Source organism: Anser cygnoides, chromosome 1 (assembly GCF_040182565.1).
Source record: "Anser cygnoides isolate HZ-2024a breed goose chromosome 1, Taihu_goose_T2T_genome, whole genome shotgun sequence".
Classification (NCBI taxonomy): Eukaryota; Metazoa; Chordata; class Aves; order Anseriformes; family Anatidae; genus Anser; species Anser cygnoides.
The window spans coordinates 40,172,922-40,186,700 of NC_089873.1; the positions used below are offsets into that span (position 1 = coordinate 40,172,922).

The 13,779-nt window shown below is 36.3% G+C and overlaps 1 protein-coding gene across 3 annotated transcripts in view; it reads left to right on the forward strand.

Moving 5' to 3' along the window:
• The window catches only part of TRHDE (thyrotropin releasing hormone degrading enzyme), a 211,060-nt gene that overhangs the window by 114,044 nt on the left and 83,237 nt on the right, over positions 1–13,779 (forward strand). For all 3 annotated transcript variants that reach the window (XM_066993097.1, XM_066993102.1, XM_013197875.3), the window contains one exon: positions 4,867–4,932. In XM_066993097.1, the coding sequence (XP_066849198.1) occupies positions 4,867–4,932 (66 nt within the window). The remainder of the gene's footprint in view (positions 1–4,866; positions 4,933–13,779) is intronic.

Sequence of the window (13,779 nt, forward strand, 5' to 3'; positions counted from 1 at the left end):
CAGCTAGCAAGCACGCTGCCCTCTCTTCAGGGTCCTCTCTTGAATACCTGCCTTTGCAGGTTTTCTTATATGAAAGTTAAAAATGAGATATGATTTATTATATGCCTATATTTACCTATATGCCTTATATGCCATATATACATATAAGAAAGGGTGGTGCCACAACAGTTATATATTTTAATATTTCAGAAATTCTATATATATATGGAATGTATAGAACTCTTGTAGCAGAGTGGGGAATCAATCTCTGTATGGCCTTTTTGGACAAGGCGGTTGAATTCATCTCACCTCACTTTAGGTGTCTGTAGTGCAGATAGATGCATATGGGCTAGTGACCCAATGCTCATTTTGGATGGTGCTTTTAAGGTACAAGTCATCTGATCTGTTTGGAGATGAAGTGCATCCAGAATTGACAGATTCTGTCCATTGAATGTAAAGAAAGTCTAGACCACTAAACTAATTGTAAACAGAGGTGTTGTAGATATCTGCATTTAGTCAGATGCATCCCATGCTGTGTGGCTGTACCCTGTAGTACGGTAATAGTGATATTTTTGTGGGTTAAAACTTATGGCAAATTTTTTTTTTCCTACTGGAGAAAATTCCATTTGGCACTTTCTTTTGTATAAGAAATGATTACGGAATGCAAATTGCAAGTGAAACAATTAGTTTAAGAATTCAGATATAGTAAAATTGGATCATTTAAAAAGAGAATTAAATTAACCTAGAGTAATTGTGACCTGTGGTAATGCCACAGGATCACAAAACACAGGAGTGAGTCTTTAAAAATTAGCTTAATTTAATATGAGATCAAGGTTGAAATCATATTATTTTACGTTGACACGAGAGAATTAGACGGGATGACTTAACTGTGAGTCTGCATTTTCTAGACAAGTTCATCTCCCATATAAAGAAATTTTGCTCCTCATTTTATTATGGATGGTCTTTACCATGGTGTGGGTGTGCAAACATGTCTCTTCAGGGAAAGAAAGAGAATAAATTTACAGCATTTCAGCCATTATTGGCTAATTGTCAATGAGCATACTTTTCCCCAGGAGGACTTTGTAGACAAGGTCTGCATATGCAATTATTTCCATGGAGTAGCTGATGTTCTACCTTCCTTTCCAGCAGTAGTGTCACATTGCAGAGGCTGAGGAACCTCCACCTGTGTCAGTTTGCATGATGAAGGTGCTAGGTGATCTTCAGTAAATGATTTCACTATGGTGTGCCTCAGTTTCCCTTTCTGTAATGGGAAGGGTATTGATACCAATGTCCCACAAAGCACTTTGCGATTTGCTATTGAAAAGTGCTTCACCAGAACTAGGTAGTGCCATTAGTCATTGATTGAGTATCTAGTATATTTGCCTGAGTAAACTTTTATTTAAATGGGGTACATAGCTTTTCCCTGTTTTAAGATGAGCCAGATTCGGTATCGTCAGGAATGCAGATATTTTTTGTGAATAGGAAGGAATTGCTTTTCACTAGATCTGTTAAACCAATGCTTTTTACCTCTTGACAGGGTACTGATTCATCCACTGCCTGGAGGAAAGCACTTAAATCATCAATAAATGGCTGTTGTGCCCTGTAAGAGAGCCAGGTTCACTTCTCAAGACTCCATACATCATTCCTTGGTTGGACAAATGTTGGCGGAGTAGAAGTGGCCCTGAGAATGAAGTGGGGAGCAGATCGGTTGCATGTCAGGGTGTTCAAGGAATGATGCTGATAGGTTCGAAAGAGCATCCTCTGCAGCAGGACAGATTTGTTGTGATTTAGGATTTATATGTAGGTTTAGGTCTAGGTCAGAGAAGCTTTCAGAGGGTTGGAAACACAGGTTCTCTGGGACCTATAGTTCACTGCTTGCTATGTGGATATACAATGAAAATGGTAGCATTTGGGGCCATTCAGATAATCCTGAAAGTATTTATTCCATTGCTTTCGTAGCTGAACATACTGTTCCGTTGCCACATCCCTCTAGTTAGGATCGTCCTCCAAGCCCATCTTTTAGTAAGTCCCCCTTCCTTATGACAGTTACTCAGACTTTTCAATCCCACCCTCTGCAAACCTGTTTCTCTTCATCTCCAGACTATCAGCATAGTTGTCTTCTCCTTTCCTTCCTAGGCCTGGGAATGTATTGATTGCTTCAGTGTCTTCTTAGGAATGTGTCACTATTCTGTTTTGCCTGCCTTTGAAGTGCAAAAATGGTGAAATAAGTGTCTTTCTCCCATTCCTTCCTCCAATCTCATTTCCCTTCCCACCAAATGCTCCTCTGTTTCTCCTCCCTTCTCCTCAAGACATTTTTTTTACCCCTTGACACTGTGTGGTTTTCTGTTTTCCCTCTCTCTCATTTCCTGTACTATTCTTCAGCAAATAAGTCATCCAGATAGGCAAACTGTGTGGGGAAGATAGCAGAATTGGGTCAGGCACATTGTTGTTCTGGATGTTGTAAATGGACTTCTGGATTTCCTGAAGGTAATTAGAAAGTAATTCTAAAGTATCTGTGAAAACAAATGGATCCAGAGAGAGTAGTTCTGCCTTTGTGCCTTGGATCTCCTGTTCAGTCTTTATTTGCTTTTTTATTTTGTTTGCTGTGTAAAGGCCAGCCATAGTTCCATCCACGATGTGGCCAAATGAGAGCTGTGAGAGCAATTTTATAATTATTTTATGTCTGTCTGACAGTTCTTGGTCTCTAGATAGAAAAAGACTCTGTGGGCAAGATCATATGAAGGCATTTGTTTACTTACTTCTCACGGAAATCAGTAGAGCTAAGGTACCTATATGAATATGTGTCTGTTGTTACTATGTGAAATTTAAACCCTGAGAAATGAAGAAGGGGACCCTGGAATACTGAGAAGTGAGCAGGAAAAAGGACGTGTGATGAGTGGAAGAATGTCTGTTGTTAAGGATTTGGACTGATCTCTTTTATATTTTTATGTTGTTTTGGTTCTGTTACAGATGTTTTGGGTTGCGCTTTCCAAGTTAGTTACCAAATAAATAGGAATTATAATTTTATTGAATTTTTTTTTGTCTGCTGTTTACCTGCTTAAACAGATTTATCTGCTATTTATCTGCTTAAACATCTCTGAGAACTTTACTCACTCTTTTCCTCTGGTAAAATGAGGGTAATAATGCTTCCTGACCTATAGTCTTGTCTGTTCTGATAATAATCTGTGTGGATAGGGATTATTTTTTATAGTGCCGTGTGTTCCTGATATGATTGGTCTCCTGGTAAGATTAAGTACCACCATAAAAACACAGCATAGTACTAATAATGCAAACACCTTTTTTTTTTTTTTTTGGTTTATCTGCTGTTCATTTCTTATAAGCAATTACAAACATCTCCTGAACTCATTTTTTTTTCTTCAGTTACTTTATTAACTATATATTATTTGTTGCTGCCTATGTGAAAAACTTGCTTTCTTATGATTTACTAAGAAGTTATTAATCTTTTTGATTCATATTGTTGTTTAAAATGTTGATTACTACAGATGCTTCCTTCATTACTTCAAAAATAGGCACTGCACAAAAAATCAGTAGAACATGTGTTAAACAGTCTAAAAATTGGACAACTGTTGAATTCCAAAACTAATTTGAACTTTAACAGGAAAAGACATAAACTCTGGTTTTGAAAGCTGAAACTAGAGAAACTCAAATTAGAAAAAAAGGTTCACATTTTAAATGCTAGAGCTAGAGTAAATACTAGTTTTGACAAGCTATGTTACACTGTGAAACATTTTCCTTTTCTTGAATCTTTCTAAAATAGATGTTGTTGTATGAAGAGAAGCAATAGGGTTTTTACCTAAATTACTGTTTTCTTCTGTTAATGCAGGAAGTAATATTACTTTATTATAACAATCCTTTTGGCTTTAGTACCTGGGAATTTCTGAATCTGTGATTTTTTTTTAATTTATTTTTTCTAACTGAGCATTAACCTAATTCCTGAACCTACATCTAACATCATGCTCCAACATCATTTTTTCTTATGGCCTTTGATTCACCATTTTGAAATCCAAACTGTCCTCCTTCTCATACAGTGATCAGTATTAAGTATAACATGTTTAGTCGTTACGGGATTGGGATGCTGATTTTCCTGAAATTGGACTGCAAAGTGGAATATTATAGCCAAATCATCAGATTTGTGAAGGTATTTCTGCTTGAAATAGAGCAGTTGTGCAAGGGGAAAATGCACAGCAGTTGTGGTTGTACTGAGAAGGAGTGGGAAAACACAAGGGAAGCCTTAAAGAAAGGTAGTCTGGCAAGTGTATGTCTGGTTCTTAGTATAAGTACTGACAATTGGAATCACTTGTGAAACAAAAGAATTTTTTTAGATCTTACTCCTTTGCCTGAAGGGGCAAGGGATAAGAACTGGTATATGTACAAGAAATATATTATACAAATACTTAACCTCTTTGCATGATCTTGTGAGAAATAAGCTGACTATTAATAAAGTCAAGTATGGATATTGACATTTTAAAAAATTCTTATGAAAATGATCCACTTCTAGATCACCAGGTCTTGAAGGCTTTTATAAAGGAATTACTATCAGTAAATCCTTATTTCCAGTAGTATAATTAAAATAAAAATATGATGAATAATCACTGTGGTAGAATTTGTCATGGACATTGTTTTTTGCCCTCACTAAAAACTGCAGTACTGCTGATTGCACAGAAGGGTTGGGGCAACCAACTCACTTTTCCTTGTAAATGTTTGCATCTTCTTTCTCTTTTTTTCAATCCAGCACAATTAGAAATTATTGCAATCACAAGTTTCTAAGATGATATTGTTGAATGGAATTGCATACTTCAAATTGTGATTGTATAATATTGATATGCAAAACCAGTGACTTCTTTTTTCCTGTATCATTTCCCACAGGGTGCAGCTTTAATTCGAATGTTGGCTAATTTTATGGGTCACTCTGTGTTTCAAATGGGTTTACAAGTAAGTAAAGAAATTTCTGTCTTTGTGCAAGTGTGTATTTCTAGCAACTTCTCTTGCTCTCTTTTTTTCTTTTAAAGCTCTCTTTGCATCTGTTTGTGAAAATGGTTCTTTACTTCAGGACTGTCTGAGGCACCAACATGTCCCTGAAGCCGAATTTGGTAGAAAACGGTGAGCAGTATAGCAGACAAGGCGGTGCCCCCGTAAATGAAAGTGTCACATCTATTTCTTGCTGTATTTAGCGATTTCACTTTATCTGATGCACAGTTTTGTGTCCTGTTTGTGCATATTGTCAAGTGTAGGCCATTTTATCCATGAGCCAACCGTGTGAAGGGCTATCTGAGGAAGGAGCTACTTCTCTTCAATTACATGTGCATGCTGGTAAGAAAGCAATAACAAATGACGTCAAAGCAGATAGAAAATACATAGCACTAAAAACTAGTAATGCTTTTCAGGTAAATACTTTTGCCTTCTCCTACCCCATATAAAAATCTTTGAGCTCTATTTTTAACTTTCATAAACATTTAGTGCTCTTTGCCTTAATGATGTTTTCAAGACTCATTTTACCTTTTAAAAGAAATCTGAAGAGGTAACATTTCTGTATGAAGAAATTCAACCTGCTGATGAACCAAGGATGAACTCTTTTCAGCAATAATACAGTGCAAATGAGTGTTTCGTAAACTATTTAAAAACAAACAGGCCACAGCATAAAAAACAATGCGACTCCCTCTATTCCATTGAATTCTGCTTGAGTAAATCATGTTACAGGCAGCTGTGATTGATGAATTATGTATGATGCAGCCTGCTACTTAGAAGTGTCCTTTAAAGTAAATTGATGTTCACCTGAAATACAATTATGCTAAGATGGAAAGAGCAATCAATCTTATCTGTTCTTAGTAAGCTTTTCATTTTGAAATTTAAATAAACTACGTCTGGGATCAGGTCATTTTTTTTAACACAATAATTCTACCTCTAACCAAAATGAATTAGAAGTCAAAATATAAAACAAAAATTACATGAATGTATTGGTTATGTCATAGAGAGGTGTGTTCCATGTGGTAGGCTATGAAAGAAAACATGCTGGCTTTTTGGAGGTTTTACAGGGCATTCATGTTTTGTGGATAGCTTATTTATTGGGCCCATTTGGCTCATTTCCTTAGTTATAACATCAGTTCAGATAAGTTACTTAATCTCACCCAGATAAGAAATCTTGAACTCAAAAGTTTCCTTCATAAAATCTTGTTTATGTTAAGGGTGAAATCCTCATCTCATTTAAGCCAATAAGACTTCTATCCAGCACACTCCATATTCCAACCAAAAACTGTTGCTTGCACAGATACATTCATAAAGAAATTCAGCTTTCCCACAAAGGCATTTCACTCAGAATTTCAGAAAGGGAAGGTGTTAATACATACATCTCAAACCTGCTTTTTCTATTTTCTTCTACATTTGCCTGAGAAATAACAATGTGAAAGTTGTCCTGAAATAAATTTTGGAAAAATAAAAAAGTTTAGATCAGACTAAATAATCATATTTACCTTAAAGTTGTAATGGGGCTTTGTGTGTTGGCTTGAGTGATTTCCTATTGTTACTGCTTTTCACTGGTTCTGCTCTAATAGAAATTATTCTGTTATCTACTTCAGTGAAAAATCTATCTGTAAATATCTAAAAAAAATCTAAGTAGTTAAAAACTTGGCATTAGTTGGAAGATGCTATTCTACCTCTTTTTATAAAGAATAAAATAAAATTGAAGTTCAGATGGAGATTTTCCGTGTGTATATCTCTGAGTTGGACAAAATGAAAGATAATGTTCATGAGCTTGTTCATAAACTACAAGTTGCACAATTGGAAATGCCTCTAATTCATTAATTCTTTGTAGTTTATAGATAACAAAATAGTGTCCCTGTACTGTAGAGTTGGAATGCTAGCTTTGGTAAAGATAAGGGGAATGGATGACTTATTTACCCTTTCTACTGTGCATTTGTTTAGGCTTTTTAGCTCTTTAGCCCCAGCACTATTACTTGGGATTTAGCATTATGTTCTCTTGAATCCACTTTTATTATGGAATTCCGGTGTTCAACTAAATGGCAGATCTCAAGCTGCAAAAGCAAGGCTTTATTACTACTATTTTCAAATCTTTTCAAGTAACAAACACTCTAAAAACAAACTTGATGGTTCATTTCTCTTGGGTCATTCTAATGGCTTACTGAGTAACTGAGTTCTGAAGGACCTCTGGTTTATCTGGTTTGCTTTATTTGTCATTAGCCTCCAGTACATTAGAACATATCAGTGTTAATTATCATTATTTCAGTTCTTTTTAGTGTGTTAGTTGCATCCTTAGTGTTTCACAGATGATAAGAAAGAGTATTCCTGTAGTCTTAGTACACCACCATAAACCAAAATGAGTAACCCTTTATTTGCATTTGTGTTGAGTGTTTGTGGTTTCATTGAAGTCAAAGTATGATTCATCATCTAATTAAGAGCTGCAGAGTTAGAGTTTTATATAAGAGAAGCTACAAAAAATGTGCTAACAAGCCTTTGAACTAAGGAGAGGAAAGGATAAAGTTTATAGGAAGAAGCTAATGGGGTATCTACCTTTTTTGTTCCTTGCCACTTATATTGTCTTGGTCTAATTACATGCTATCACCTGGCAGGTGGACTTTCTGAAGAACAAGTCAAGATAGCCTGGGGGAGAAAAATCCCTTACATGTCAAAGAAAACAATCAATTGTGTTAAAAAGGAGAAGGAAAAAGTCGATGAAGGGAAGCAGGGCTCTTTGATGGATATTTTTGACAATGATTATGAGCTGAAGCAAATGTATAAGGGAGCCCACGATGCCCACAATTCAGCAAATGGTTTTATTGAGGAGTCTGCGAGGAAGTAAAAATGTAGCAGTAACACTCAGTTTTATAGAATACATGGGTTTAGAGAGATTCATACCTATTGAGAATAACTGGCCTGTTCCTGTCCTTGTAAATATACAGTGAATATATAGTGTGGAATTTCCCTTGTAAAAGTGCAGCCATACTTAGTGAAGGTATGATTTTCTGGAAGCCTTCCAAAGACAGAGGGTGTCTTGAATCATGTGACATTTTCAAACACAAGGTTTAGAAACAAAGACAGAACTTTCTCGGTTTTCACGTAGCAGGCCATAGACAAAAACAAAAGAGAAAACACTTATATTGACTGTAATGAGTAATTGAATAACATCAATAATAGCCATAGCTGGTAACAGTTGGACACACAAAAGTCACAACTGTTGTGTTTGTAGAAAAAAACAAATGACCCTTTCCTTCTTATACTGGGAGATTTCTTTCTTTTTAAAAGTCCTGACGTCTTTCTTGATATACCACGTTTGCTGTGCTCCATGGAAACTGAAGGGGTGCATGTAACTGAATACTATTCTCAGGACTCTTCTTAGAGGGTTGTTGCTTTTCAGTCAAAAGGCCATTAATCAGCTAGGATATCACTTGGAATATGAAGAGGCTTGGTCAGCAGAAGACACCAAAGTTGACATTATTGTTCAGTCATCACTCAGGGCAGCTATATGCAATCTAATATTAGATTTGTGTGAAATTTTCATCTGTAGGCTGTTGTTCATAATCTATGTGCCTGAAATGAATTGTTGCTTTCATGACTGGTGTCACTGGACACATTTCTAGGAAAGTTTTACTGCCTTAATGTAATGCATCTCTTCAAGTTATCAGTGTTCTCTCCGCCCCCCCTCTTCCCCCATTTAAATATAGAGAAAGAGCCCAGTGATTTGAAGGTCTGATACTTAGATGTGTATAAAGAGGCACCACCAAGTCTGTAATGAGACCTTTCTGCACTGGTTAATTTACATTTTTCTTATATTTGATTTGATTATTTTGGAGCCTCATCTCTATTACTGTACGTTTGTCAACACTGCATTTCATTTGCCATGTGGCAGCTCATTGATCACATAGATCTGTATCCTTTTGAACTTCACTTGCTGCTATGTGTGTGTTCATCACTCACCCTGATTTAGTGCATCATCAGCACTTTGAATTAGTTACTGCAGGAATCCCTGCTTCTGTGATAAATTAACTGCTTTTGTACTTTAGGCTTCACATTGTACCTTTGGAAGAAAAATTTCCATACAGTTTTTTGGATATATACTGTCCTTTTTTTTTTTCGTGCTGTTGAGTGGCTACTGTATTGAAACAAATTGGTCAACCTTTCAGAAGAGCTATCTGGGGAAATCTGACATGAAGGCTGTTAAATACATCAAGGCTCAAATTTCAGACACTTTTTACTATCATAAAGCCAGCTAGTTAGACTGAGTTTCCTTCATCCACACTGCTTAGTATTTCCTGCTTTTTAGACACCTCTATGCATGCTTGTGTTCTGTTTGAATTGTTGCAGCCATCAATGTGGAACCCTATCAGAAACCTTCTAGACATAAAATAGAGCTCATATGGGCTGTTTTCCATACTGATTGCTGCTTCTATCCAAGGGCCTACTATTTTTATGTAGTATATTAAACAGGTTTCAATGTACCCATTTTATCTTACCTTTTTATTGTGTCTTTATTCCCAGTCTACTACAGTGAGCTGTATGGTGTTTAAAATTAGACATAATTAAGTCTTATTAGTGGAGTTTTCTGTTAAAAAAAAAAGGCACTTTAGGGTTAGGTTTAGTGAAGCAATCAGCTGTGATGCTCTCTCGAGAACAATAGCTTATATGGAACCGTCTGGGGTTTTCCTCAGCTCAATGGGAGGATATAACTTTTGCTACAAGGCAGGAGCATCTTTACCGATCGTGAAATTCTGATGTTGCAGTTCTGCTGGCTGGTGCATTTAGTGGATGTTGAGTGAGGTACTTTTCAGCTAATTCAGCATCCATTTGCTCTGGTTTAGAAAAGCACAGAGTATATGACTTTGACGAACATCATGGGTGTACTAGCTATGACCTGTCCTTAAGTTAATTGCCCTTTATTTTTCAAACTCTCTCACTTTTACTGACAGTTGTCAACAGGACAGCTGGAGCATGTTAAAAACAGGACATAGGAAGTCACAGAAAATCTCAAAGGAGCTGACATCACTGTTTTCTACACTGCATGTCATATGAGATTGATAACATCTTTTGCCTTTTCTGGCCCCTCAGCATTTCTTGTGCTTCTACTCTATATCACTCCGGATTTTAGGTTTAAATTTTTTAAATGAATTCAGTGCTATGGGCATTTTCTGTAGCTTTTGTCACCATGACTTAAATGGTCAGTAAAAGGTTACATAAGAATCTTCTGTGAGATGCAGTGTCACAATATTTTTGTTTGTTTGTTTGCTTGTTTTTCCTTTGAAAGCGTGAAGGTGTGCAGCATAGTAAGGGCCAGACCCATATATCACTACAGAAAATGGAAGTCTTTCCTCTAGGTCCAAGACAATTTGGAGTTTACCACGTGTACAGCAAAATGCTTCTGTTTAGAGCAAAAATGTGATTGAAGATACATAGTTAAATGTATGGCTACTGAGAAATGCTGCGTTTAAACTTAGTTATTCCTCTTCTTGTATACACCTTAACTAGGGCCTTTATTTATGCAAATGCCCCGTATTTTCTACATAGGACATTATCTGATTCAACTCAAAAGTAGACCATGCTAATTGAATTGTGTTTCCATGCATTTTTTTTCTATACTTTTCATTCACTTAGTAGTCCCAGTTCATAACTGCTACATATGATTTTCTTAAATGCCAGCCAGCATGGTTTCAGAGTGCATCACCAACAGCCAATGAACCGAACACATCAGCTTCGTAGGAAGGGAGGTGGTGGTGCTAGCCTCATTTTAAAAAAGGAGATCTAGGCCCACAGAAATTTAAGTTAGAAGTTACACAAGTGTGGAGCATGTCAAATCAGATGCCCAGTACACAGCACTTTTCCCTCCCGTGTGTCTTAGCACTTATGGATCAGAGCAATTTAAGCATTCAAAGCAGTTTCCACTGGCTTCATCTTCAGCTGTGAGCACTCAGCATAGCTACAGCTCAGCCTCTAGGGACAGCCATGTGGGCCTCCAGAAAATGCCAATCATACAGTTAATGCTGCAGTAAATAAATCAGTGAGAGTGCCTGCACATTTGGGGTGAAATTGGACCAGTGTAATCAAGACCAAAGTTTCCATGAAATTTGGTCATGTATTTTGAATCTTGAGAAGATGTTCTTTCAAAGTAGCATTATAAACAAATTGAGATGTTCAAAACAGACTTCATATCGGTTTATCAGTTTATCGGTTTCAGTCACTGCACAGACTCCTAACTAAGGGCATAGGGCTTTATCTAATGCACTGACAATTATAACATTATAACAGCAACTGTTCACGATTGCTTTTTTTTTTTTTTTTTTTGTCCAGTATAATCTAGGTGCTATGCAGAGAAAAACGTCTTCCTAAAATGTTGCATAATTACAATATTCCAATTTGATTATATTAACTTATTTCCCTGCTCTCTGCTCTGCTTTTTGTCCCCTGTGCATTTGGGTCAGACGTATTTCTTCCCAGGCTGTTGGAGTGCCTTCTGCCCACAAGACTGCTGAAAGATGGGAAAGACAGCCTCTTCACTTTTTGTTTAAGGACTCTAACCTCATCCTAAGCTTAATCAACTGTGAGCTGTCAACATAGAATGAGAGTGAGACTATCTAGCTGCTAGATCATCTAAAGATGATCTTAAGAAAAAACACATTCCTGAAACAAGATCACTTTCCTTCTTGGCTTTAGACCTCTGCTCCAATGCATGGTGACAGTAGAGCTTTTCATAGAGAAGTGCCAAGAAAAAGTAAAAGAAATGATTTTTTTATACTTTTGTTTTGGTGTTCACAGAAATCTTGGAGAATGGGACAAACATTTTCAAGATAAGATTTCAGCTCAAGCAGTTACATTTTGGCCAAACTGGAAGTCACAAGAAAGAAAGCTATAAAAAGTTGTAATGGCAGGTGCTGCTAAACCTCAGTAGTAGGTGATGTTCCCAGTGCCGACTGTCAGAGCAAGGTTACAGTCAGCGTCATGTTCATTAAGAGAATGTCGTGCTATTTTGCAGCTAGAATAAAATGTTGCTTTATTTCTCTATTGCTAAAACTTCTTCCAAAAAGAAAAACAATTAATATAAACACAGCTTAAGTTGTTAAGTTTGTTTTCTCGGAACATGATCACCCTTTACAGCAATGTTACTGTCAACCATATTACACGTAATACATACATATTCATTTGGCATGCTTTCAGTGAGCTTTATTCTCTTATTCTGTTGCATGTAAAATTCAGTTATGGTTATTTTCTCCATTTTTATGATAGGAATTATTAAAAGAAAGAATTACAGTTATGAATTCTCAGATAGTATCAGCAGGCTGAGTGGCTATTTAAGAAAATGCTCTCTTTTGGAATAAAATTGTACTGTTTTCCTGGTACAAGCTTACTAGCAACCTCATCTCTGTTGCTATAAACCAGCACAATGGAATTTACACAGTGCTGGAAGTACACGTTTATATGTGATTCTTTGTGCAATCAAAATTCCCATTAGCTCTTTAGAAATCAGTGGGAATATTTCCAGCACTAAGATTGCAGGATTGAACCCCGAGTTAATACTTACTACACATAAGAAATTAAATAAATCTACTTCTGTTTAGCTCAATGGAGGAGGATCTTGCTGTTTTCTTCCCAGCAAAGCATATTAAGCAGTGTCCTCAACAGCATCCTGAGCAGAAGGCTACATCATCACGTGTCTTCGTGTTGTCTGTCTTTCTGGCTGAGGACCCCTCAGGCTTGACCTGGGACAGATTTCCACCTACACACAGATATGTTTTGACTATATTATTATAAGATATATCAGTTTAGTTTACTTGCTATAGTGCACGCTACTTAAACAATGAGGAATATCAAGTGGATTGGATAATGCTCTGTTTTTCAAAATTAAAAAAGCAAATAGAATTAGGTAGATATAGTAGCATGTATGCAGATGTAAATGATAATGATTTTTTATGGGGTCTACATTTTGAAAAGTTAAATGCAGCTTTAGTCACTGTACTGTATGATGGTCGTTTGCACCATGTTTGCTAGATTGATTTAAACAACATGTAACTTAAAGGCAAAGTCGAAACTTCACTATTACTGCTTTGCCATCTGTTACTCAGTGTTACTGTACAAATGTTGCAGGTTGTTATGATCTAGACACAGTGACATGCAAATCATGTTTATAATAAGTTTTCTCAAGTGATTTATGGTGACCTCTTCACAGTAAGTAGTATTGATTTCTCTCTTATTCTGGGGTTTCTATAGAAAAGAATATTGTAGAATATATAGCACAGATTTTTTTGCATTGTTAGCAGTCCCCGGGCATAGTTCAAGTTAATGCAGAGGAATGAGCAGCCAACCTGTCACAATTAGCAGGTGCCGTCCAAATATCTCTGGAAAACATTCCATCATTTTTTGTATTCATTGCAAATATATTTATTGAGCAATATCTGGTTCGGTTTAAATGTATTATGCAACCAAACAAGGCAGAACTAAAACGAATGTACAAATTCAATCAAATATATGCAGTTCAGTTTCAAAGAGTACTTTATTTCTGTAAGTTTTTTTCTTAGTTCAGTAGTTTAGTACCCCTACAAAATAATACATCAAATACATTTTTTCCTTAAAGCCAAGCTTAATATACTAGTAGGTGTCTCACTGCATAGCAGACACCATCAGACTCTGGTAGGCAATAACTCTTTGATCCTTTCAACAGTTTTCTTTAGTCTTCTAATGCAAATTGTTTTGCCACCACACTGAAATTGCTGTTGCTGTATTTAAAAATGGAACCTCCTTCCTTTCTATGTTAATAGCTAATGGGTGAAGCTGAATTTAATA